General features: G+C 38.3%; 1 protein-coding gene and 1 long non-coding RNA gene across 2 annotated transcripts in view; both read left to right on the plus strand.

Moving 5' to 3' along the window:
- Window positions 1-25,442, plus strand: part of LOC149677051 (uncharacterized) — a 48,429-nt gene extending 22,987 nt beyond the window's left edge. Inside the window, exons 3-8 of the mRNA XM_089838026.1 lie at window positions 13,185-13,320; window positions 15,037-15,170; window positions 15,582-15,792; window positions 15,939-16,066; window positions 17,326-17,572; window positions 24,041-25,442. Of these exons, the coding sequence (XP_089694152.1) occupies window positions 13,185-13,320; window positions 15,037-15,170; window positions 15,582-15,792; window positions 15,939-16,066; window positions 17,326-17,572; window positions 24,041-24,165 (981 nt within the window). The 3' untranslated portion in view covers window positions 24,166-25,442. The remainder of the gene's footprint in view (window positions 1-13,184; window positions 13,321-15,036; window positions 15,171-15,581; window positions 15,793-15,938; window positions 16,067-17,325; window positions 17,573-24,040) is intronic.
- Window positions 6,061-10,792, plus strand: LOC149677052 (uncharacterized). Its single transcript, XR_016366560.1, has 3 exons — window positions 6,061-6,098; window positions 9,711-10,027; window positions 10,083-10,792. It is a non-coding gene; the product is annotated as an uncharacterized LOC149677052 (long non-coding RNA).
- Window positions 25,443-25,825: the final 383 nt, after the last annotated feature.

Consider the following 25,825-nt stretch of genomic DNA (forward strand, 5'->3'; position numbering starts at 1 on the left):
AAAATGAGTAGAAAAATCAGAACCAAGCCAGGAACTTTCATCATATTCTTCCCGTAAAGGAAAAAAATTTCTTTACCAGATTTTAAAGGAACATTGAAATAAGAAACGATGAAACCTTACCTTCCTAAAAATATTAGATTATTTCTAGAATTCCATATTTAATTAATTTTATGTGTAGAACTATCTTCAATATTAAAAAAAAGATACCAGATGAAGCTATAACAATAGATCCATCTGTGAAACAGACCGAGGGATGGGGGAAATCTGTCACGTGGTACTAGTGGACCAATAGAATAAACCTATCTGTGAAGCAGATCGAGCTAGGGGGAAATCTGTCACGTGGTACTAGTGGACCAATAGAATAAACCTATCTGTGAAGCAGACCGAGCTAGGGGGTAATCTATCACGTGGTACTAGTGGGCCAATAGAATAAACCTATCTGTGAAGCAGATCGAGCTAGGGGGAAATCTGTCACGTGGTACTAGTGGACCAATAGAATAAACCTATCTGTGAAGCAGACCGAGCTAGGGGGTAATCTATCACGTGGTACTAGTGGGCCAATAGAATAAACCTATCTGTGAAGCAGATCGAGCTAGGGGGGAATCTGTCACGTGGTACTAGTAGACCAATAGAATAGACCTACCTGTGAAGCAGACCGAGGGGGGGGGGAATCTGTCACTTGGTACTAGTGGACCAATAGAATAGACCTACCTGTGAAGCAGACCGAGCTAGGGGGAATCTATCACGTGAACTAGTGGTCCAACAGACGAGACCTTTTTCAAAAATCGGATGTAGAATCTTTGTTCTTCAAACCATAAAGACTTGGTAACAACCTACCCAATCAATGTTCCGGCGTCTTAACCCTAATCAAGCAGACGATACTGAGGCAAGCCCCAACCCCTTTTGAAAAGAGCGTATTGATAAAAAAAATAGACCCAAAAATATTAGTCATAATATCCCTTTATAAAAATGGTTGCTCGGGAACAACCATGCAGCTGGTCGGGAACAAAGGCTTAAGAGATCAAGATCGCATCGCATTTACTTAATGAAATTATCGGTAGGTTTAAAAAAAGGGAGCAGTCAATCTTTCGCCTTCCTCTTTCCTTCTCCCCCCCCCCCAACCCCGTTCGATGTCGACGCGGGACTTCCTTATTGGGTATTTTAATCCCCATCTAATAGTTTTGCCTTAACTAGGGACCAAGAGTTTTTATTTAAAAGGTGTGGGTTTTTTTATATTTGACTTGATTGTGAACAAGTTAATGCCTCTACAGTCGACGCCGCTAATTTGACCAGGGTATAAAGACTCCTTGCTTCCACTAGGTCGGATGCAAAGACCCGGAAAATTAGCTCTCTGACACCTCTTTCTTTTTTTTTTCACTTTCACGAAAAAGGGCAGGTTACAGAGAGAGAGAGAGAGAGAGAGAGAGAGAGAGAGAGAGAGAGGCACGAAAACACAAGATCTTTTAGCCTAATTAATCCTAACGTTGCGTGTATAGTTTTCCACACCCTATTTTGTCGTGCACAGTCATATATCACTTCCTCCATTTTTTTCCTTCCTTCCTTAACTTATTTTTCAATGTCTATCAGATTTAATCAAAGAAATGTCAGATATTTTTACCTATTAATTAGGTCTAATACAATTAATTTTAATTAATTCGATTAAGAAATTATTTTTGGAGGTCAGGTTTAGATGGAGGGTATTATTAAGCCTAATTAGTTCTGTAGAATTCTTTTGGAATAGGCCTAACATTTTAGGACTATAATTAGGCTTAGGAATACAAAATAGGCCTAAAGGTTTAGGACTATAATTAGGATTAGGAACACAAAATAATCCTAAATGTTTAGGACTATAATTAGGCTTAGGAATACAAAATAATCCTAAATGTTTAGGACTATAATTAGGCTTAGGAATACAAAATAATCCTAAATGTTTAGGACTATAATTAGGCTTAGGAATACAAAATAGGCCTAAAAGTTTAGGACTATAATTAGGCTTAGGAATACAAAGCTAAGGATTTTCTAAGCCTTAGCTTAGTAGATTTTAAAATCAGGCTTAGTACATTTAAGCCTAACTCGTTCCTGTAAAATTATTTTGAAGTACAATGGTAATTTACTGGGACGCGAAACCAGTTAGTTTTTCTAACAACAGATAAATATAAACATTTCAGAGTTTAATCCTGTATTTTAGCTTCTCTGTGTAGAATAAGTAAGCGGGCAGGTTAAACTTTAAGGAGATAGTTAAGCCTAACCTAAAGGGAATCTAAAAAAGGATTTGGGGTGATCTTTAATTTGATTCTATAAATTTAATTTATTAAAATCCTTCTTTCCTTTCTTCTTTTCTTTAAATAAGTATATCCTAACCATTTAAATCATTAAAGAGCCCTTCGTTTTTAATCTCTTAAACCTTTGAACCCCTTAATTCCTTTAAATCCAAATAGAGAAAGAAAAAAAAGAGGGCTTCATCCGGAAATAAGCTTTTTCGTACATCTCCTTTAATAAATTTTTCAGAATATCTAAACGGAGGCTTAATTAGCGGAAAAAGCTAGGGTTGGGTTCCCATAACCCCATATGGGCCACTCCTTACTACCCCATACAAGATTAAGCTATACACCATACATCGTTAGAAACATGAATAGTTAAAATTAATTACAAGAATGTTAAACTGTACCTCGAGAAATTCAGGAGTCATAAGAATAAGTGTACAGGGTGATACTGCTTTCGAGTTAAGATGGGATGGAGTATTTTACGGATGACCCCTTAAATTTAATTAAGAAACCGATTCCACGACAATGATTAATTATTAATTTAATTAAGGGGTCATCCCTAAAACACTCTAATCATAAGTCGATTCCCAAAGAACATCCCTCTTAATCAGAAACACCCCGTACAGGAAACTGAAGCTAGAGATGCAACGACATTATAGCGGGTGCCATCTTTAAAATTGCCCTTCTCCCCAAAATGTAAATAAACTTTAATTACTAAAAATCACCATTTTTCATGAATGAATTAAATAAATTCAATGAATTTAGAGCAGACTTATATAGGAAAGGGGGAAAAAATCGTTAGCAATCTAGTTCGAACAGGCAGAAAAATGGGAAGGGGGAAAAGTTTGAAAGCCAGCCAGGGGTTAATTCCATCCCCCCTTTTAAAAACCGTAGCTTCTTGATTAAGCATCGCGTTATCTTTTATCAGTAGAAAAGGTCGGACAAAATAACGAAGAAGATGGAAGGCCCATCGTTTAATCCACGACCCCCTTGCCGCCGCTGCTATCCCGGTTAGCCCTTAGGCCTTAGGCTCAAGACGTCGGTACGCCCTTTGAATTTTAACTAAAAGGGATATTCTCCTTTAGTTTTCCTAGCAGGTTTTAGACCTAAGAGTTTTCTCTCTTACTGATATCAGAGAGAGAGAGGAGCTCGGGCATCTTTTCAGGGGGTGAGTAGTAAGCACGTTTAACCCATTCGGTTTTAAGCCTTTTCCTAATGCCTTAGGGCTATAATAAGATCATCGGAGGAAAATAACTTTAGTCCTAAAGCAAGAAAGGGGGGAAACCCAACGAACGCTTGGATAAGAGAGAAAGTAAAGTCATGCCGGGGAGAAGATCTCAGTCCCTCTTCTGTAAATTATTTGCTTTTCAGAGAAAAGGGAAAAATAAGTGTTTAAAGGGAGGCAAACATCGCCGCAAAGGCTTAGGTACCATTTGAATTCTAATATTTTAATAGTTAAAGTAGGCCTAGAAGTTGAGAGGTTTGGTTTTGGATTTAGGGTTAAGGAGTTCGTGTAATAATTAGGCTTAGAACAACATAACAATAACAAAGAACGAGATAGCGTAAAAGTTGGTTTCATCCTTTAAGAGTAAAAAAGGCTTAGCAAGTTGAGATATTGTGTCTTGGAATTACAGTCAATAACCAGGAAATAATTAGGCTTAGCGCAACACTACGGAAGAATGAGATAATATCTAGTTCACCCACACTTTAACAAGATATTTCTTCCGCATTGAAAGTTTTCTAGCCATTTAATTTTTCTATTGTATCGCTGAATTTATTTTAAAAAAGTTTCAGTTTTTAAGCAGAAAATTCTAAAAATTAAGTCTTTCGTTCTTTCTTTCTTTAAAACCTACTGAACCCTAAATAACAAAATATAAGAGCTCGAGCGCGAGCCAAACGTACACCACGTGACTCTAGCTAGCACATAGGCGTCTCGTGACGTTGAAAAAGTGTCTACATAAATTAAAAGTAGCGAAGCATTCCACGGAACGAATTTAAATATGACTAAATTATACAAGTTCTCCAAAAATAAGGAAGGAGAAGGAACGGGATAGGGGGGGGGCGAGTACTTTGGAAACACTCAGGTTCAGTGTCTTAAGAGAGTTAATGCCTTGAAAGGAATTTAGCTTCCTTTTCACGGTATCTGTCCGCTGATATCTCGAAATTTTCTCGATTAGTGAGCCTGGTACAGAGAAGCCAGTGCACGTTTCTTGGGAGAGAGAGAGAGTCTTGGGTCGCTGAAGAAATGATGGGGTACCGAGCGTACACCGTACCGTGAGGGTACAGATGGGAGACCCAAAACATTCTCCTCTGGAAGAGAGCTGAGTAATGAGGGAAATAGCTTTCGTGGCTAGGAGAGAGTGAGAGAGAGAACCTTGGGGTCTTGGAAGAAAACCGGAGACTATTTTGCCGCATTACTTATCGTTAATGGTAGCTCATGAAAATTGAACACACGCCGAAAAGAGGCGGTTGAATTTAATCAGTTCAACCGGGGCGGCTACGTTAGCCACCCGCACCCTCTTTCTTTGGTCATCCACAACGTAACGTAGGTAGTACCCCCTGCCCCTCCTTTTAGGGGTTTTTAAGCCTTGGTTAAAATTAGGTTTCAGGGTTTGTTCGTACGAGGTTAAATGGTTAAATTCTAGTTTCATCTTCTCTCAACGGCTTCAAAACTATCATAAACTTAATAGGTTCTTTTAAAAATGGGGGCGCAGTGTAGTCTGCTTTATTTAGGGTTAAGACGGAAAATCCGGTGGACAACACAGACAACAGATACCAGTTCACCAACGTCTATGATGTCCATGTACCGTATGTTCCATCTTAAGACAAGATGGACAAACACCGGACTCTACTCAACCTTTGAAAAGGGTCAATTCTAGCAAAGAGGGTTGTTAAGTTGACCTTTTCCAACTTGTTCGTGTTCCCCCCTACCTTAGAAGGGCGGCGTTCTTCCATTGGCTAGACTCTAACACGTAGGCAATAATACTTTATTTTCCTTGCACGGTAAGAAGTATGTTCGCTTAAAAAAGTACCCAAGAAATCTCTCTTTAAAAAAAAAGAAAATGCGGGAGTTTCTGTATAACCCTACCATCATCATATGCCGCTCTGCCCATGCAGTGAGTGAAGTGATGGCTTCAGATTTTTGGGGAATGAAGCCTAATTTTTACTTAAAAGCTGAATGGAATGTACTTTCTTTTACTTTCTTTCCAGCCCGCCACCAAAAGTGGTGTGGAAAAGAAACAACTTTAGGCCTAACTCTATTAAGTTTGGACGGGCGCCCTGTAGGAGGCTGTATATAGTGACAATTGTTAGGTAAAAAGGGCGCGAGAGTTTTCACCGCTAGAATTCCTGAAGTAGTAATTTAAAAAAAGAGAGGAGGCGGGAGAAGCATTTTCGTTTTTGTTATTGCTAGCTCTTTATCATTCTGGAATGCGCTTGAGTGATTAGGCTTAACGTTATGTTATCCTCCTGTGGCTATGGGTCTAGTTCTTAACGGAGGAAATTCTATTGTGATACGGTGAAAGGTTTAATTTACAGTGGGTTTTTTTTTTCTTTTTGGTTTGATCTAAATGGGACTTTAGTGTTTATTGGAGTTGAGTTAGCTGTAATTAAAGGATATAATGATGGGTTTTTTCTTAATGGGGTTGAAGTGTAAACCTAAAGAATAACTAATGCTAAGCCTACTTCAACTAAGCTCTTATTTCTTTTATTTGAGTTTCCATTCTACTGATTTGTCATTATTAGGCCAAATTTTTCAACTCTACTTGATATCCTTTCTAAGCCTAAATTTTTTAGTTTGTGTCGTATCGTGAAGCGGGAGTGAAAAAGGCGCAGGTAAAACTTAACACTTTATTATGTTCATAAAATATTACGCAGTTTATACAACGCGGTTACAGGGTTTGACTATTTGTAAGACTAGGCAATTAAACATTCAAGTGAGAAGTGACGATTATTAAAACTGCTTCGCTATTTATATGGTGAATTCTTGTTGGTATAAAAAACAACGTCGTCGTAAGGTTTTTTGCTAGTTGGCGAAAAAGCGGCGTGACGTAACACTTTTCCTCCCTTGAAAGCGAAATTTCATGGCTTCTGATAATACGTGAGGCGTGTAGGTTCCTTGCGGATTCTTGCTGATCGCCTTGATGTTTGGGGAGCGTCCGGAGGTCCGCCTGCCATAAAGGTTTCTTGTTCTGCAGGATCTGTGTTGATGGTTGAAACGTCCTGCGTGTTAAGCATTTCTCGATCCGTTAGGGCTCCGTTGTTTGATACTGCGACATTGGTCGATTCTTGGTCGGCTCTGGCATACTCTGCGATTTCTGAAGTTGCTGAAGCGTTGAACGTTCGTTTACTTGCGACTGCGTGCTCTGTGGTTGTCGTTCTCGGGAAGGGGATTTCCACCCTTGGAATTGCAGCTGCGTGTTCCGTTGTTGTCGTTCTCGGGAAGGGGTTTTCTACCCTTGGTCTGGTTTGGTTAAGGTGCCGACGCATTGTACCAAACGGAGTAGCCACCGACGTCATGGTGTTTCCCAAAAAGGCCGCGACCTTGCCCTCTTGCCACTTTGGTCCTCGTCCGTAATTCTTTACCCAAACCGGAGCACCTTGGCTAAACTTCTGGTTTACTCCGCTGGAAGTGTCTTGGGTGTGCTCGTTGACCGTTTTGTCCAAAGGTCTTAAGCTGTCTAATCGGCTGCGTAACTCTCGCTGTAGAAAGAGGAATGAGGGAGTCTGCCCTTCCTCGTTGGGTGAACGGCGATGTGACAAGAGGATTTTGGCCAGTCTCGCCTTCATTGTACCGTCTCGTAGCTTTGCTAGACCGTGTTTGATTGTTGACACTGCCTTCTCAGCGTGGCCGTTAGACGAAGGGTGATAAGGGGCTGTCGTCAAGTGTTTGATGCCGTTTTCTTTGGTAAACTCGCGAAATTCGTCGCTTGTAAAGCAGGTCCCGTTGTCGGATACCAAGCATTGGGGTAGTCCGAAACGTGCAAATATATCTCTCAGTATTTCTATCGTGGCGAATGAAGTGGAAGACTCGGTGGGAACGGCTTCGATCCAGTTTGAGTAAGTATCGACTACTACGAGGATCATTTTCTTGTCGAGCGGTCCAAGGTAGTCAATGTGAACTCGTTCCATTGGACTCGATGTCTTGGGCCAGTTTGAATAGGCTTTTGCTGGCAACGAAGCTTCTTGTTGGCAATGGTAGCAGGAGGAAACCAGTTTCTCTATGTCTTTGTCGATGTTAGGCCACCAAACTATTCTTCTGGCAAGACGTTTGGTTTTGGTAATGCCCAAATGACCTGCGTGAAGTTCTTCGAGTACTGACTGGCGGTGCTGCTCTGGAATGTACACCCGGCTGCTCCATAATAGTAGGCCTGAGCTGATGGAAAGCTCGTGGCGTCTGGAGAAGAAGGGTTTCAGCGCTTCCGGTACGTCCTTTGGCCATCCGCTTTGAACGAAACCCATCAGTTGAAACGTCGTGAGATTTTCTTCCAGAGACTTCCTGATGTCTGTCGCGGTCACCGGACCCGTGTTTATTTCATCCAGCAGCATCACGTACTCTGTCGGTTGAGGGGTAGTGTCGGTGGAGTGTGGCAAAGGTAATCGACTCATGGCATCCGCGTTCCCATTTAGCTTTCCTGGTCTGTATTTGATGGTATAGTCGTAGGCGGCCAAAGTTATGGCCCATCGTTGGATCCTGGCCGCCGTGGTCGTCGGAACTTGCTTGGTATTTGCCAAAAGTACGGCTAGAGGACTGTGGTCTGTAATTAGAGTAAACTTCCTTCCTAGAATGTACTCTCGGAACCGAGTGACTCCAAAGATCAGGGAAAGTGCTTCCTTCTCTATTTGACTGTAATTCCTTTCTGCCGAGGATAGGGTTCTGGAGGCAAACATTACAGGCCTTTCGGACCCGTCAGTGTCCAAGTGCGACAGAACCGCTCCGACTCCCACCGGCGAGGCGTCGCACGCTAAGTAGATGGGCTTGACTGGATCGTAGTTTACCAGCACACGGGGGGATGCTAGTATTTCCTTGGCCTTTGTGAATGACGCGTTTGCCTTCTCGTCCCACGCCCAGGGCTCGTCCTTGCGGGTTAGCTTGTAAAGCGGATTTAGCAGATCGGACATGTTGGGTACGAATTTCGAGTAGTAGGTTACCAAACCTAAGAAGGATTTAACTTCTGCGACGTTTGTGGGGGCCGGTGCTTCTAATATCGGACGTAGGTTTTTTTCCATAGGCGAAAGACCTCTGGCGTCAAGCTTATGCCCTAAGTATTCTGCGGAGTTTGCCATGAATACGCATTTCTCCTTGCGAAGTTTGAGTCCCGCTTGTTCCAGGCGGTTGAGGACGGCTTCCAAGTTCTTGTGATGTTCCTGGTCGTCACGACCTGTTATCAGCAGATCGTCTTGGAAGATCGCCACGTGCGGAATATTGGTGAGTAATTGTTCCATTTCCCGTTGGAAAACCGCGGGCGCCGACGATACTCCGAAGGGTAGTCTTTTGTAACGGAACAGGCCCCTTTGAGTGGTGATGACGACCAGATTTCGCGACTCTTCATCCAGTTCAAGTTGGTTGTATGCGTCTCGAAGGTCTAATTTGGAGAATTTCTTCCCGCCGTTAAGGGTGGCGAATAACTCGTTTATTTTGGGTAGAGGGTATTGCTCCGTAAGGGTGGCTTTGTTGGCCGTCAACTTGAAATCCCCGCAAATACGTATCTTCTTGTTAGCCTTGAGTACGGGAACTATAGGCGCCGCGGAATTTGCTGTTTTGACTGGTTCTATGATATCCGCTTTCAGAAGTCTCTCTAGTTCTTCGTGAACCAAATTCCGGATAGCGAACGGAACTGGTCGAGGTTTGAAAACTCTTGGCTCATAATCCGGTCTACGTTGTAGGTGTACCTGGGTTCCCTTCAGACATCCTAGACCAGGCGCGAACAAGGACGTATATCTTGAGAGTATTTCGTTGATCTTGGAATCAGCAGAAACGTTGGAAATGTTGGCGTTGATGGAATGTCGGGGTGGTGTCAGATTGAAAGCGTCAATCCAATTTCGGCCGCAAAGACTGGGTAATGACTGCGAAACTACGACCAAAGGTAGACTCAAGACCGTGCCTTGAAATGAAACCTGGACCACTGTGAAGCCTTCCGTTGCTACGGGCGTGCCGTTGTAGGTTTTTAGAGAAATCGGGGTTGGTGATAGGTCCTGTATCTTGGTACGTTTCTTCAGTAGTTCGTACGTGGTTGCGGAAATGACTGTGTACGATGCCCCTGAGTCATGCTCCATCGAAATGGTTTCGCCGTTAATAAGGAACTTGTACATGTAGGGCTGTGGTGCCGGTCTCAATGTACCTTCCAGATTCGAAGTGGAGATTTGAAAAATGTCGTATTCTGTAGTCTTGTAGTTGGTGGCTTGTAGGTCGAGATCTGTACCCGCTTCATGGAACTTCTCTTGCAGGGAGTGTACTCTATTGGTGTTGCGCCTGTAGGGTCGGCCGTATTCGCCGACTTGCCGATCTCGCTTCGCTGTCATGCACACTTTCTCCAGATGTCCGGTTTTTTGGCAATAATTGCAAACCGCGTTCGTAAGTCTGCACTCGTTGGCCTTGTGATCTAGGCTGCCGCATCTGTAGCATTCAGTAGTTGAAAGATTTGGATGGTGGTACCTTTTGAAAACTTGAGAATGATTTCTTGGACTCCTTGAATTTGCAGACACGTGATTCAGCTCTTCCGTAACTTCCTTGGTGTTGTTGCCGTTGCTGTGATTGATGTCTTGTAAGTGCTTAGCCGCTGACTCCATTGTAAGTGCTATATCTAGAGCTCTTTGTAGGGTGAGATCCTTAGGTATTTCGGTGATGTATCTAGCTTGAATAGCTTGGTTCTGTATGCCAGCGACTAGGCGGTCCTTCAGCATCATATCCAGATTCGATCCAAAATTGCAATGTTCCGCTAGCTTGCGGAGCTGTGCAATGTACGCAGAAGTGGACTCTCCGGGAGCTCTGTCTCTCCTTGAAAAGCGTATACGTTCGGCAACTTCAGATGGTGGAGGTTCGAAATGGTCCGTAAGCAATTTAACTAAATCTTCGTATGATTTGTCTGTAGGTTTTGAAGGACTCGCTAGACTCCTGAGCAGAGCGTAGGTTTTAGCGCCGAGTATGGTAAGGAACACTGCAGTTTTCTTAGTGTTGTCTGTAACTCCGTTGGCCAGAAGGTATAGGTCGATGCGCTCCGCGTAGAGGCTCCACTGTTCGGTGGTGTGGTCGAAAGGTTCGAAGTAGCCTGTAGGCGTGCCCGAGGTGCTTGTGGTGGGGAGTAGGTTGCGTGAGTCTGTCATTGTATCTTGACTATCTCGCCTCCGTCGCCAGTTGTCGTATCGTGAAGCGGGAGTGAAAAAGGCGCAGGTAAAACTTAACACTTTATTATGTTCATAAAATATTACGCAGTTTATACAACGCGGTTACAGGGTTTGACTATTTGTAAGACTAGGCAATTAAACATTCAAGTGAGAAGTGACGATTATTAAAACTGCTTCGCTATTTATATGGTGAATTCTTGTTGGTATAAAAAACAACGTCGTCGTAAGGTTTTTTGCTAGTTGGCGAAAAAGCGGCGTGACGTAACAGTTTGTAAACTCTATTTTCCATTTTTGTTAAGCCTAGTTAAATTAAATTTTTGGAAAGTCTGTTTCTGACATTTTAAAGCCTTATTTTGATCTTGTTAAGCCTAATTTTCAAACTTGTTTAACCCAACTTTTCCATATACCTAATTTCTTAATTTGGGCAAACTAAGGGAAACTTTAAACTTTAGAAATATAATTTTAGGCTTAATTTAACAACATTTCATCCTCGCACGTACGTACGATGGCCTCTAAAATATTCTAATAAACATCTCTCGCAAAATTCACGCCTATATAAAATTAAAACTAGGCCTAACACGAACGAAGTACAAACGACTTCCCAAAAAGTTAAAATGCATCTCAGACCTAAGATTTTAAAATAATTACTCTCAGTTTGAGAAAATAAAATAAGAAACAATAAAAAGACTAGTTTTTCATGTTAAAAATCCCAAATGACCTAGAGACTGTAAAACAAAGGAAAGTTACATTGTATGTGTCGAGTTTCAGAGCTGTAGACAATACTCTTCCATTTCCTAACCCTTAAACTCCATCATGAATTACTTTAAAATCTCCGTGAAAAATACCCTTCCTGAACGTAGAACGCAATAATCCAATAGCTTCGTCTGCTTCAGAGAAATCAAGCTTTCCTGTTCGCTAGCCATTTGAGCCTATCACAGCGTGTGTACGAATTTTTCACGTGACACAAAAATGGCGCTGCAGTACTCATAAATTTTTATTTTCAATTAATTGAACATTAATCGCATTTAATAAAAGTTTAATTTCTTTTTATCATTGATTTCGATATCTTCTACAAGAGGCCTTTCGTTTAAAATATCCCTGAACTTTTCCTTTACGTATTCTTGATAAAACTAAAATCTATTCGTGAATTGTCCACTGTGAACATCGTCTTCATCCCTTAGTTTTAATTACAGTCTAGTTTACAAGTTTATTGAAAAGTGGCGCCTCTAGAATTCAATTAAGTCCAAGCATGCACCACTCTCACTCTCTATAAGATTCGTAAAAGTTTCAAAGCCACAAGCAAAAAGGTTCTAAAGATTCTAAAACTTCAGCAGCCGACAAGACTTTCGGAAGAGTAGATCCTGAATTTCTATTTTTACCGTTTACGCCATATATCAAAGTCTGCTTAGGATAATTGCTCGCAGCTAGAAAATGCCCATTTCTAAGAGAGTCCCGAAGTTCTAACACCCTATATAAATGCTACAAACGAAACTTGCATTAAAGAACCTTTTCTCTTAGAGTTAGAACACGTTTCCCCAGCCAGTATTTTGGGACCAAGGCTTAGAATGTTTCCATATATCAATAAGATAAAAAGAATTCTCCCGCGATAAAGACCACCATCACTACAGTCCTTTTGGTGTGGTTTTTGTTCTTATTACTATTGTCCTAGCCTAGAACCGTCCTAACTTGGAACGGCCTTTTAGTAAGGTACTTGAAGACCGAGTATACGGCACTTAGTTGGTACTTATTTCAAGTTTTGTTATGTTAAGACGTACAAGACATCTCTATTTATAGTTTTGCGTATTTGTTCAGGATGTTTTTGTTCGGTGTACATAGATATAAACACCTATCTAACTACGTATCATGTACATACAATACACGCGTGCAAGTTTTATTATGTTTATATCTTGTAAAGTTTGGCATTCCTCTCGCTGTGTTTTATCTCTTACTTAAGCCTTTGTTTTGCCAGGAAACAAGACTCTCTGTTTATATTTTTAACAGGGTTTACTGCTGCGTATGAGCTCCGCTTATTTTGGGGTAAGAATATGTGAGAGGATAATTTTAAATGAGGGCCTGTTAAGTAATTGCCAGAATGAGGTTACGCTGTTATACCCCAAGAACCAGACGGTCCGGCGCCATCTTGAAGCCAACGATAAAGGGGATTATATATATTTAGTAAAAGTTTCGTAAGTTTCTGCATGGGAAGTTTAGGCCTAATGTTTTTAGAAGATTAGACGACCTCGTTGTGTTTGTGTTATGCGGAAAAGTCTGATAATTTTCCTAAAAGATTCAAAGTTCACGAAAACGTGCAACGACCCAGACATAAGATCTTTCAATTATGCCTTGAGAAAAATGGCGCGAACTTGTTAAATTTTTGTATTCACACGTACCAGTATTTGAGATAAATGGCGGGAGAAAAATCACGCGCACTATTAAAGTTTCAATTTTAAATTAGGCTTAACAGTAACACGTGCTGAGTATTTGAGAATTTGCCGGGGAAAAAAACAATCACGCACGCTTTTAAGTTTCAATTTCAAATTAGGCTTAACAACATCTTTCTTCTGTCTATCTTTATAGCTTTCTTTATCCAATTTAACTCACGTCTACTTGACCACGACTGACCTAAACACGGAAGGAACTTACGCTTGCGAAGTATCGGCGGACGCACCATCATTTCGGACTTTTAAATCGGAAAAGGATCTAAGAGTTTACGGTAAGAAACAAATATTTCTCTTTTTTCTTCAAAAGGGACAAAAAAAATTGGGCACATTGAAAGGCGAGACTACGAAGCGATTAACCGTGCAGAATATCATTTAAATTTTAAATTTTCAACTGTTTAGATAGCGAAGGGCACACGCTTGGGGGTGTCGTATAAAACTCGAGAAAAACCTTTTCAAACCATTGGTTTGAATGTTTAAGAAGCAAGAAAAAATATATTAGTCGGAAGGCATCTTACTGGGACCTCAAGTTTCTTAACTTTAACTGAATGCGCTGCAGTAATTTGTTATTAGAGCATCTCATGCACCATTCAGGTTTGGAACTGAATGATAATTACTGAACCGACCCAGAATTCTACTAAGCTTTTCAGACAGTTTGCAGATAGCGGTTGAATTGCACACGTCACAAATGACTGATGTGTGCAACACTTGTTTGCACACTGCCTAAATCTAAAACATCTCTGTTGTAAACATACTTAAAAACCAGATGTTTCAACCAACACAACTTTTTTAAATTGAATTTAAGGGACACATTGATAATTTCGATTTAGTAAATTTCGAAGCTGGTTATTTCGAATGTGTATTTTCTTTTCGTTTTTTTTTTCTCCATAACTTTCTTTTGGTTTAGCTATTGTATTCAAAGAGGGTGGGGGGTTTCTTTTCTTCTTTTCTTTAGTATGTCTGTCTAAGCCTCAACGACAATTCCACTTTCATATATTCAGTAGCAATCTTAAAAGATACTAAAATACATCGCTTAGATGTTGTAGTCGCGTTGGGAAAGGTAGAAACAAATATAGGAAAAGGTTTTTGAATTTTTTTTCTTTTTCTTGGGCAAAACCTTTACGTTTAAAAGGTTTTTTTGGATTGAGGGTTGACTATAGGGTTAGAGGAAGGGTTATAGAGGGTATAGTAGGGGACTATCGTTGAGAAGTTTCGGCTTTTACACGTCAAACGATATAAAAAGCACTTTATATACATTCGAATAAAAAGCAAAACGATTTTCCAACAATTCCATAAAAGCCAAGGAAGAATTGGTATAAATCTATCAATATATATTGTATAAGAAGTGTCGATAAGAGGATGCAGGGGGAAGGGGGGAAAGTGACGTAGTTTTGAAGTTATACGTCACAAAGAAATTTTTTATTGAATATTCGATGGAATCAAAACAATTCCAGCATGAATACTGAAAAATGTTATACCTATTCCATGATAATTATTATCAAATAAATAATAAAGTTTGAAATTAAAGGGATACTAAGGGCTATATTTTTTCCTTTTTTAATCGAATTAGAGCTATCTCAGTTTTGACGTCATTGTCTAGGGGGTTAGCTTTTTCAGTGGGCGGCCATGATTGGTACCGCTTTAGTTCTATGGGAAAATATCACGTGTGACGTCACACTAAGACTTCTGAGGTAGCTCTATAGGTTAGCGTATAAAATATTAATATGTCAATTGGAGCCATGTTTCTATCAACAATATTACTGTTTTCGAGTTAGGATTGGATTAGAGTGTTTTAGGGATAACCCCTTAATTAAATTAGAAATCATTGTCTTTTAGTTTCTTGATTAAAATTTAAGGGGTCATCTGTGTCATATATTTTCGACTCAAAGCGGTCCATAAAACTCAAACTTTACTTCGATCCTATAAGTACCCTCCTCCCTTTTGGAACACCTTGAAAACAACTACGTTTTTTTTTATTTTTTCAATTCCAGTGATCCCACCAGAAGACCCTCAAATACACGGTATCAGTCGACAATACGAAATTGGAGACGAACTAAACTTAACGTGTACTTCCGGTCCCGCTAAACCAGCGCCGTCTCTGCGGTGGTATATTAATGGTAGGGAGGTGGGTTCTAGACTATAAGCGGCAACAAAAACTAAACAAAGTTTACCCCCCTCTAATTTTTTTAAAGTCATAATTTCTCCACAAATGGACTACTTCATTAATTCCAGATGAGAAACAAACTGCACACCACAGGGACGGGGGAGGTGTGGCCCTTCTTGGGTTATTTCCCTGGCGCCAAGAAGCATGGCTAGCGGGAGGTAGTGCGACCCGGCTAGCCACCATAGCGTGTAATGGCGCCAGAGATATAACCCAAGAGGGCGACCATCCGCTTATGGGTTGGTTTTCTCTGCAAGGAATTTATGGAATGGTCAATATCCCCCTCTTTACCCCTTTCCCTCGTAAACAAACACTCCCTATAGAGTCCCATAGGTGAATTTCAAAAATTAACAAACTTATTAAAATTATTCACAGGCACCCAAAAACTACCAGAATCAACATCAACCAATTAGACATTCTAACGGATTATTAACGTCTAAAATTGGACTACAATTACTGGTGGAACCGTCTTATTTATGGGCTGGTACATTAAAAGTTCAATGTTTAGCCGCCATTTCGCAGGTTTACTCCAAAACGAGTGACGAACTAGTTATTGGTGGTACAGCGCCGAGTGGAGTTAATTCAGGTATTGGATACCTACCTGCACGTTACATTGTCCTAACGCCCGCCCCTATAAAATAGACCTAAAATTTAGGCCTAATTACGAGGCGCGATGCGAAACTATATACCTAAAATTCGATTATATTAAAATCTATCCCATAATTTCATTAGACGAGGAAGGTCCAATCATAACCGGTGGTTCAATGTGGTATAACATCGGAGATATTGTCGACGTCAATTGTACGTCACCAAAATCCCTCAACGCCGCTGAGTTAAAATGGTTCATTAACGATCAAGAAGTAAGTGATATACCCGGCTTTATGATTGTTAACCCTAAAATATCGCGATTGATACAGTACTCACTCGACGCCGCTAAGCCTTGGGTTGGCTAAGTATCTTTTCAAATTTTGGGGGGAAATTATTATATTGAGGCAAAATTTATCGCTATATTCATTACCATCATAAAAGACAGTTGAGGACAGGCTATAGCAAAAAAAAAATAATTCATCTTAGACATAGGGTCGGCGTTGTGTAACGCAAAATATCATCTTATACCAAAAATCTCTTCTTGAAATTTTTTCCATCTTTCCAAAAGGCAATTTTTTTTTCCTTTTTTTTTTTTTTTGATATTCAACCAACCGAAATGTTTATGACTGAAAAACTCGTAAAGAGGAAATCTCCAGTCAAAAAATAAGGAAAGGAAAAAATGCTTTCTACAAAAAAAAAAAAGGAAAAAGGTTTTATGACTACACGTACTAGCGACGACAAATGACAATCTGCAAAGAGTGGAAAAAGACGCATTGTCATTTTTTTTTAGTCTTCAAGGAATAGTTTCATATTACTTGTTTGTGTTCCACGTTATCGTTACGAATATAGCTTAATTACGGTTTTGCGAAATGAACAAAATCAGGTCGAAATTGAACGAAAATTAAGGAAGTTATTCTTTAATTAATCACGTGACATCTTACTACTCTTGTTAAAGCGCGCGTGAAATTTTCATTTTCAAAAACAAAGGCTTAAAAAAATTATTCATTGATCACGTGATTAAATTACAGCGCGTGCGAAATGTTTGAAATTTTAAAACAAGGCTTAACGAATATTTCAATTTGTTTCTATTTTTTTTTTGTATCTAATTTGTATCAAGTGCTACCAATTAGGCCTACCATTAAACCTCAGGGTTGCTTTGTTTCTTTATGTGCTAATGAGATTGATCAAGGGTTAGACTTGAAAATGGTCTACAAAAGGATCGAATTCAGGGAAACTCTTCCCTAGAAGATACTAAAGTATTCAATCGAAATTTAGTTTTCTCAAGAACTTCTAGAGGGTTTTGTTTACAATTATTCTCTCAGGTCCTTAATTCTCTCAGCTCTAGATGTCTTATTGAAAAGATTTTAATTACTCAGTCAAGCGTAACTACGCTTTAGATAAACTCTCAGAATCAGTTGAAGAAGAAGGAAAGTAGGGGAAAAGGGAGAGAATCTAGAAGACATAACAAAGGGAATAATTAATTCGTCGTAGTTCAGTTCTAATCTATAAGTTCCGTTGTATTCCTTCACAGATCAAGAGGGAAAGTATCGTACTCTATCCAGTAACAAAAGACGAAGAAGGTCTAGAGTACTCCGTCCTTGGATTGAAGTTTCAAGTTAAAAAGACGCATCTTAAGAACGCCGAAATGAGGTTAAAGTGCACGGCAGCCCTGTCCAAAGTCATACGTATGAGCAGCGAAGAAACGGTACTCGGTGCCAGTAGACAAAGCTCAGGATTAAGAGTCCTAGATAATAATTCCGCATCTAGTCTCTCCGGGGGTAAGTTTTAAAAATTTAAACCTAGGCCTATAATTATTCGACCGCTTTGATCATCCCATAGGAGGGAAGCTACGAAACGATAACGTTTCCGAATTAGGCTTAATGATTTTCTTTAATTAAAGTTTAACTATTAAAGATTGAGCTTTGAGAATTTAGAAAGGGATGTAGACAACTAGGTTCAATTCGTTTGCCAAGTTTCGTTATACTGTTAATGGGAAAGTTTGAGAGATATTCAACAATTAGTTGAATCTCATAATTAATTTGAAAGTTGAGCTTTGAAACTTAAAGAGTATCTTTAAGAATCCTAACTATCGTAATTCAAACAGGCGTTGAATCTTTTAATAAGTAATTAGTGCACAGTTCTAATTAGTGCACAGTTCTAATTAGATTCTCGTGAGATAGGCCTAGAATATAAATTTCTAACGGAGATTTCCCGCCAAAAAACCTTATCAACAACTTTTTGAAAATAAATCACGTGGTGCTGCGAAACGTTACAACTAGTTAGATAAATAAATATCCCCAAAGAGATACAACAATATTACTAAGAAAACATGAACCACCTCTTACCAAACCCTTAGACAACAAAAATATAACTATATGTATATATTAAAACAAAACAAAACGTGGGTTTCAAAACTTAATACCAAAAATTAAGTCATAATAACAAGAGACGCGTACTTGGTTGATGTCCTTTTTCCGGAAGGATAAATCTCCTATCATAGAGTCAAACTCAATTCCATTTTAAAAACAACGTTAACGTTGGAGAAAATCTTAATACTTGACCAAACCTGTCATGTTCAGGAAGCGAAAAGTGAATCTCTAAATTTAAATATTCAAACCCTCAACCCTCTTTTTAAGTTAAGTAATGTATAGAGAAGAACCCCCGACGTTTTAACGTTTCCTACTAAATGACGACAGTTTCCGCTAAGGGAAATGAACACGGAGGGGATAAGAGAGAGAGAGAAAGAGAGAGTGGGAGAGAGAGAGAAAAGACTATAGCACAAACTCAATAACAAGAAAAGAGAAGCAAGCTAGATAATCGAACCGGAGATCTTTTACTTTTCTCACGGAGCATGCATGTAGTGACGCTAGCTAGATTCAAGGGCCAAGACCCCTAGCTGTTACACCATAAGTTCATAAGATATGTTCCTCCATAAGTTTGTCACTGGTAACTTAGAAACTGAAGCTTGTCATGAAGTGAATGAGGTAGGTCATAGATTCGAGGTGAAGTGACGACGCCTGGTGAGGCGCTGCATATCAAAGGCTTAGTACAGACTAAATAATAATAAGATGGAATAGTCCTGCAAAACAAACCGAGTGTAGACAATCAATTCTCGCTTGTCGTTCACCCACGAACCAGCTCGAGCTGTAAGTCTCTAGCATTAAGAACTTGTATAGGAAGTGTCACACTTACGGAAGGAACATATAATAAACTTATGCTGTTACTCGATTCGGTTGTTACGTACAGCTTTTCTAACGAAAAGTGTTAAGGTTTGGTTGGGGGAAATAAATACTTCTCTAGTTTTCCCGTACCCGGCTCTTCAAGAATCAAGTACCCGTAGGTTGTATTCGTTTAACAGATTCCGGCAATCTCAGAGGAAAGGTGCATTAACTAACGGATAAAGAGGATTTTTAGAAAACTGGGTCAGGAAAAGGTTTATTTGTTTGATTTAATGTTGTTAAGCCTAATATTAGACTTAGAGAACAGTATATAGTGCTTTTGAAGTAAAAACTGTATTAGTAATGTCTGTTTCCATCGCAGTTTTAAAAGCATAGATCAAAGGGAGTGCAGTGATTTACCGACTTCGCTTTCGCATAGCACTCGAAAGCGATAAATAATAAATAAAGTAACGTGTATTTGTTTGTTTCGTTTGGTTAAGTTGTAAAGCTTTAAATTAAGTATACAGTATAGGCATCGTCTGCTACAATAAAAATAAGGCCAAGGGATAATGCCAAAGTTTTAAAAGGTAATCAAAATTTATATATGTACTGGAATTGGCATCTCTTTATTAAACATTTAGCCTAAAAGTTGGCTTCTCCCTGGACACCGATGCTCCGCGGGTAAAATATTTCTACAGAGGCTCGTAGAAATAACATGGCTTGATAAATGTTGGCTTTGGATAGGATAAGTTGAACCAGTGTAGATTTATTGAAATTACAAAATTCCATATTTAATTCTGTCTCGAAGTCTAATTAAGCTTATCAATTATTGAAGAAAAAAACCTCCCCATCCATAGCATTCGTCACGTTACGACAATCTCCCTCTAACCTAATGAAATATTCACCTTGTACGTTGAAACAAGCAAGTGAACCCTGAACCCTAAAAACGAATCGAAATTGAAAAGATTTTCAGAGCGGAAAACATACTCTTCTTTTTTTTATAAAATAAAATAAAAAAGACGGAAGATCTTTTCAATTGTTTATCTCGCGCATCGGATTCACGAGCTGAAGGATAGGAATTGGCCGAGTCATGGTATTTTAGGCGCGCTCTTGTATAGTAGTATAGTAACGTTTTAGAAAAGCTAGAGGGCGGAAATTAATTTAGGAAACGCGCGGGAAAATCAGTTAGTGGTGGGCGGGAAAATCGTTTAGATTAAGTCCGAATGAGTTAAGGAAACAATTTGTAAAGTCAATAGGGATGGTTTGGCAGGGGAAAAGGGGTGATACCATTACCCAACACGGAGCTAGCTTGCCTTTAACATCAGTTAAGCCTTGGTTTGAATATAAAAAAAGTAAAACGAGTATATATAGGGTTTCCAAATCAGTTTAGGAATTTATCTAGACAAGCTGTTACCACGAGCTTATTTTATTCCCTTAATATACAGGGTGTTTTATAATTCTAAATGTCTCTTACGTGTTAAGCGATAAAATATCTAGGTATTTTGACAACCGTCTAGCTATTACGAAAAGTAAATAGATGTAACAGGAAGTGAAAGAAAGAGATACTGAACCGTTTTTGTAGTGAGAGATGTTTACCAGGCGTTTTGCATTACAAACTGGAGCTTGTCATGAAGTGATGTAGGTCATACATTCGAGGTAAAGCGACGCCTGGTGGTAAGACGCTGTCAAAGGCTTAGTAATGTAGACTAATTTTTCCTCTTAAGAAAAGGCCTAATAATTTAGGGTTAATTAAATACTACGAAATAGAGACGCAATATTTTTACAGTAATAACCATCAATTAAAAAAAACTAATTAAACTATTTAAAAGCAGTTGAGTCTCTTCTTGAATATTAAAACGATACAGAATGTAATAAATCATGGAGATCTTCCAAATATTATCTCCATCAGCTAGGGAAGAGATGAAACTAGCCCTAGTCTTTTTCTTTTATTAAAGAGTTATTAAGAATTTTAGCGCGAAATAAGATAGCTCGAGAGAGAGAGAAAGGGCCTTGCTTGCTGAGTTAATTAGCGGGAAAAGGAACATTATAGAGTGAGAGAGGAGCTCTTTTTTGGCGGGAAAAACTGCATGCTGGAACTGGAAGAGAGTCGAAATCCAAATCTTAGGGGATCTAGATTTCACCGCGTCGCGTCTCGCGGCTAAATGCGCGCGAATTAAGATCTCACGTCTAATTGGGTTTTAAAGAGGCTTTATTAATTAAGCAAAACTAACATTTCTTGTCGCAATTTGGACTAAAATGACTAATAGCTCAGTATCTCATTTTAATAAGATTTATCTCTCTTTCTCTCTCTCTTGCTTTTAGCTTAATTTGAATAAAATATGAAATACGTTTATATTTTTCCAAAGGAAAAAAATATCAAGCCCACGCAATTCAATTTCTTAAGCCTAAAATGGCTTATAGGCCTAGTGTTTAATTTAGCATTAGACTTATCTTCGTCTGTTAGTATTTCAAATTAATTTCCGTATATTAATCCTAAATATTTTAGGCCTTTTTCTAAATAAGTAGGCTTTTTTTTTAATAAGGCGTGAACACAGCATTTGTTATCGGTAAGACTTGGTGTTTAAAGCCTAGCATTAGGCTTAGCTGTACTTCTCACATTATTTCAAAAGAATCTAAACGAATCTAATTTCCGCATCGTAATTCTAAATATTTTAGGCCTATTTTTAAAATGTAGGCCTAAAGAATGCAGTGTCATCAAAAATTTCACCGTTTGAAAGAAAGAGAGAGAGTCATTCTTACTAAAACAAAATATATAGACAAGGCTTAAGTTGTGCATTCACATTCTGTTTGGCCTCTAGCAATCTGGAAAAGTGGCGCGTGCGACCATTTTTTTTTTTTTAGTTGAATCCCTATTCTTAGTAGAGCTCCGAGTTTTTTGTTTCTCAGTAAGTGAACGTTTAGTTTAAATTGTATATTCACCCTTACAAAAAAGAGGAGGGGATTTTATATCACTTTAGCTTTTTGCATCGGAGAGAAAAGTAAAATTTCTAAAAAGTCGCCGAGAAAGAGAGAAAATGGTTGAACGTGAAGATTAGGTCGGGTTTTGGATTGAAATGGATAGAATGGTCCCATCTTCCTCTTATATATTTCAATGAAGGAGACCTCCCCGATAACGTAAGGGCAAATGGGCTTTCCTGTAGGGTAGATAGTTCATAGATATTATAAACATCATTTGATTCAGACATTGCAGGCATATGTCGTCTTCCTTCTTCAAAATAAATTTATTTATTTATTTCCCAAGCCTAATCTGGGTAAATTTGCAGGACTCTGCCATCTGCTTCTTCAAAATAAATTTATTTATTTATTTGCTAAGCCTAATCTGGGTAAATTTGCAGGACTCTGTCGTCTGCTTCTTCAAAATAGATTTAATTAATTATTTCCTAAGCCTAATCTGGGTAAATTTGTAGTTCTCTGTCGTCTGCTTCTTCAAAATAAAAAAAATTGTTTTATTTTTATCGCTAAGCCTAATCTGTTAATTTTCAGACCATTAACGTCCGCTTCTTCAAAAATAGAACCTCTTTCGATGAGCTAGGTTTATAAGTAGGTTTCTAATATCCATGGACGATCGTACAAAATGAGAAGAGGGTTCTTCTTGGGGCTCCAACTCCTCTAAATCGACGTCAGTCAAAGACCAACGCGCGCTTTTTTTTTTTTCTTCTTTCCCGCCCTTCGTATTGAAACAATGACAAAGTAATTCAGAATTCCAGTGTTCGGACTAGGGCTATTATTGAGCAATCTGCTGAACTTAATTCGATTGTATTTGAAGTTTTTCCAAACCCCCGTCTGATGCGAACACGGTTGATATTGTCCAAATTGAATTTCCAAGGGGACTTCCCCCAGATCCAGCTTTTGTGTCTTGAGATTGAAGAAGGTTAGCTTTCTTGGGACCAATGACTCTTTACGCGGCGTCTCTGTTTCGTTTGATTCTATATAGTTTTAAAGGATGGCCTATTTTGGTACCCTATTTTGGGGTTTGTCGCGTTGTAGACAGCATTTTTGCCTTACAGACAGAGCGGCAAATCTTATTGGGTGTCATTTGTTACGAGCTAATCTGGGGAATTGGAATTTGTACCAAAAAGAAAAGTGTCTGGCGCGTGGTTTTGTATATAGGGTCATTTTAACAAGGTTAAAGGTTACTCAAGATCATCTTATATAATTTTAGGTAGAGCGAACGTTCAAACAAGGAACAAACAAAGCCCTGTTTTGAATAATTACTTTCCTTAGAGGTCACAACAGGTCATGAAAGGTCAGATCTGATACATTGACAATACAAGCTTGACAAATAAATCAAGTTAATGCTCTTAATTTGAATTTCTACGTTTTAGAATATATTTAGCCTATAAAATTACACTTTAAAATCAGCAATGATTTAGTTTACATTACAAAAACTCCCCCAAAATAAAGAGAAACTGGCCCATCACTCAGCGCTTTACTGTGATTGAAGTTGAATCCGAATAAAAACTACTTGGGTCAAAAGGAAAAAATTTCAAATTCAACCCTAAAGGCTAAAACCTATTTGCAAGCGTATAAGAATCAAGAATGAATGCAATACATTCTTCAAATAATGTTTAACTGCTCCAGGTTTAACCATGGAAATGTAGAAATACCAAAGTATCATGGATTCCAAACTAGACCAAAAAGCTCCTTAAACAAGCGTATGTGCGACGGCTGTAAATCGAGGGGGGAAATAGCTAAGTCACGTGGGGAAAGGAACTATATCTCTCAGGAGACTCCTGATTGGTGGGTTTGAAATTTCGCCCATGCGCAGAGAGAAAAAATACAAATTTCTCACACTCACAAGGTTGGTTGGGGGGGGGGGGTTGGAAGTCATTTTTCTCTCCGTTGACAGGGCTCCTAAGCTAAATGCCTTGTGAGATGGGAACACATAATAAGTCAGTATTTATACATATCCATGATTTAACTAACCTTAAAGGTCAAGATACCTCATAAATATACATTTTTGATGATTTTCAAGAGAGAAATGAACGAAATTCATGATACCACTTAATCTAAAACCCCATCAACTTTTCTCTTTCTATGTATACTCTATCCTGGGTTAAAAAAAAGGACCAGATATCTGTTGGCGGACGTTGTGCAAATCTCCCAACGTCCTGACTGTAGTATTTGCTTTGTGGTTCACTTACATATATAGTTCTACAACGACCACGTCGCTCATGAATGGTAACAGTTGAATCGTTGTGTGTGTAACCGAGACGGACGGAAAGACAGTAGTATACTCTCAAGTTCTTATACCTCGCGATGCAAAGGTTTAAGGGGTAAAAAAAAGGTGCATTTGAAGAAAAATGGAGAAATATATAAAAGACAGCCTCGTTTATTCTTAAAAAAACTAAGAATAAAAGATAGAAGAACATCTTTTTAAGGTAATGTAGGTACGTGATCTAAGCCTTGGACATGAACCGGGATATCATCATGATAGCGACGTAGATTTGTATAGACTTAAAAAGATTTCTGGACCAACTGACTGACTATATTAAGTAAAACAGATGAAAATGTATTGCCAATCTTGTCTCTATTTCTATTGGTTGCTTTTATGTTACTATGAAATCCCTTGAACATTACCTAAACCCTAAAGATAGGTTTAAAAGCTAAGGTATTTGGTATTTGCTTTGGAAATATATTTTAAGAGCTTCAATACGCCTTTAGCGATGTTTGTTCATCAAATGTAAAACGTACGATTTAAGTTTTATAAGGTTCAGATCCTGAACATTTAGATTTCTTTTCTCTAAAAAGAATACAGGGTATTTCAAAATGGGTAAGTACAGAGGGTTTTACGGGAAATCAATTTTGAATACCCTGTATATCAATTAATTGATTTTATCAGCAAATTATTTTTCATATATTTATTTAATATAATAATTAACCAAAACTTGGGGATAATTAAGCTATATCTATAATAGTGCCTTCGTAATGGTTTAAATTAAAAAAAAGAAACAACATGGACCCCTCCACTGAGCATAAGGATTTACAGGGAAATTCCTCCCCTAAATAAGTAAATAAACAAACAAATAAATAAATACGAATTTTTAGGCCCCCAGTAATTTTTGGAACTATGCCTTAAAAAAAATAACTAAAATTAAATTTAACAAAGAAAAAAGGATTTGTGAATTATGTAAATAAATTAATATAAAATGTAAATTTATCGACAATATTAAAATTGTATAATAATTTCGAATTATAATTTTTGGCTATTTTTACCGTCAACTTCTATGTATTATAAATTAATAATGTATTAATTATATCGCTCGGCATTTAGCTCAAATCAGTAATTAAGAAAAGATGATAATTAAGGGGGAAAAAATAACCCCTCGAGATAATCAATGTACGTAATTGCATAATGGTACTTAATTAAAATTTTCGCGGAATTATAGTTCATGAAGTATATTAAAAAAAACCTAGACGTGTAATAGTAAATGTAATTTTAAATAACTAATAAAAAACATTGTTTTGACGATTGTATTATTATTATGTTTGGTTAGTATCTCAGTTTTCGTTTATAGGTAAGTAAACCTTATCTTTCACCTCCATAAATTATTTACAAAATTAATTTTCCTGTATATTTTACCTCCCACTTATTTCAATTTTAAAATTCATCCCAATGTATTCTTAATTCAAGTACACTACAGTTAAAAGTACCTAACTAAAACAAAACCAAAAAAAGAACCCCTAAAATGGAAGTCGAGTCACTTTTCTTTCAGAACTATATATATCTTTCTGTCTGGCGTACATCCCATAAATATCATTTTGTTTCTCTTAAGAACTAAAAGGGACAGAAGAAACTCCAATTACTGGCAAGTATCTCTTCTCTCGTATATACTTAAACAAAACACAACA

Source organism: Phalangium opilio, unplaced genomic scaffold, assembly GCF_054372755.1.
Source record: "Phalangium opilio isolate 3A_F unplaced genomic scaffold, DU_Popi_V2 ptg000045l_1, whole genome shotgun sequence".
In the NCBI taxonomy this organism is placed as follows: Eukaryota; Metazoa; Arthropoda; class Arachnida; order Opiliones; family Phalangiidae; genus Phalangium; species Phalangium opilio.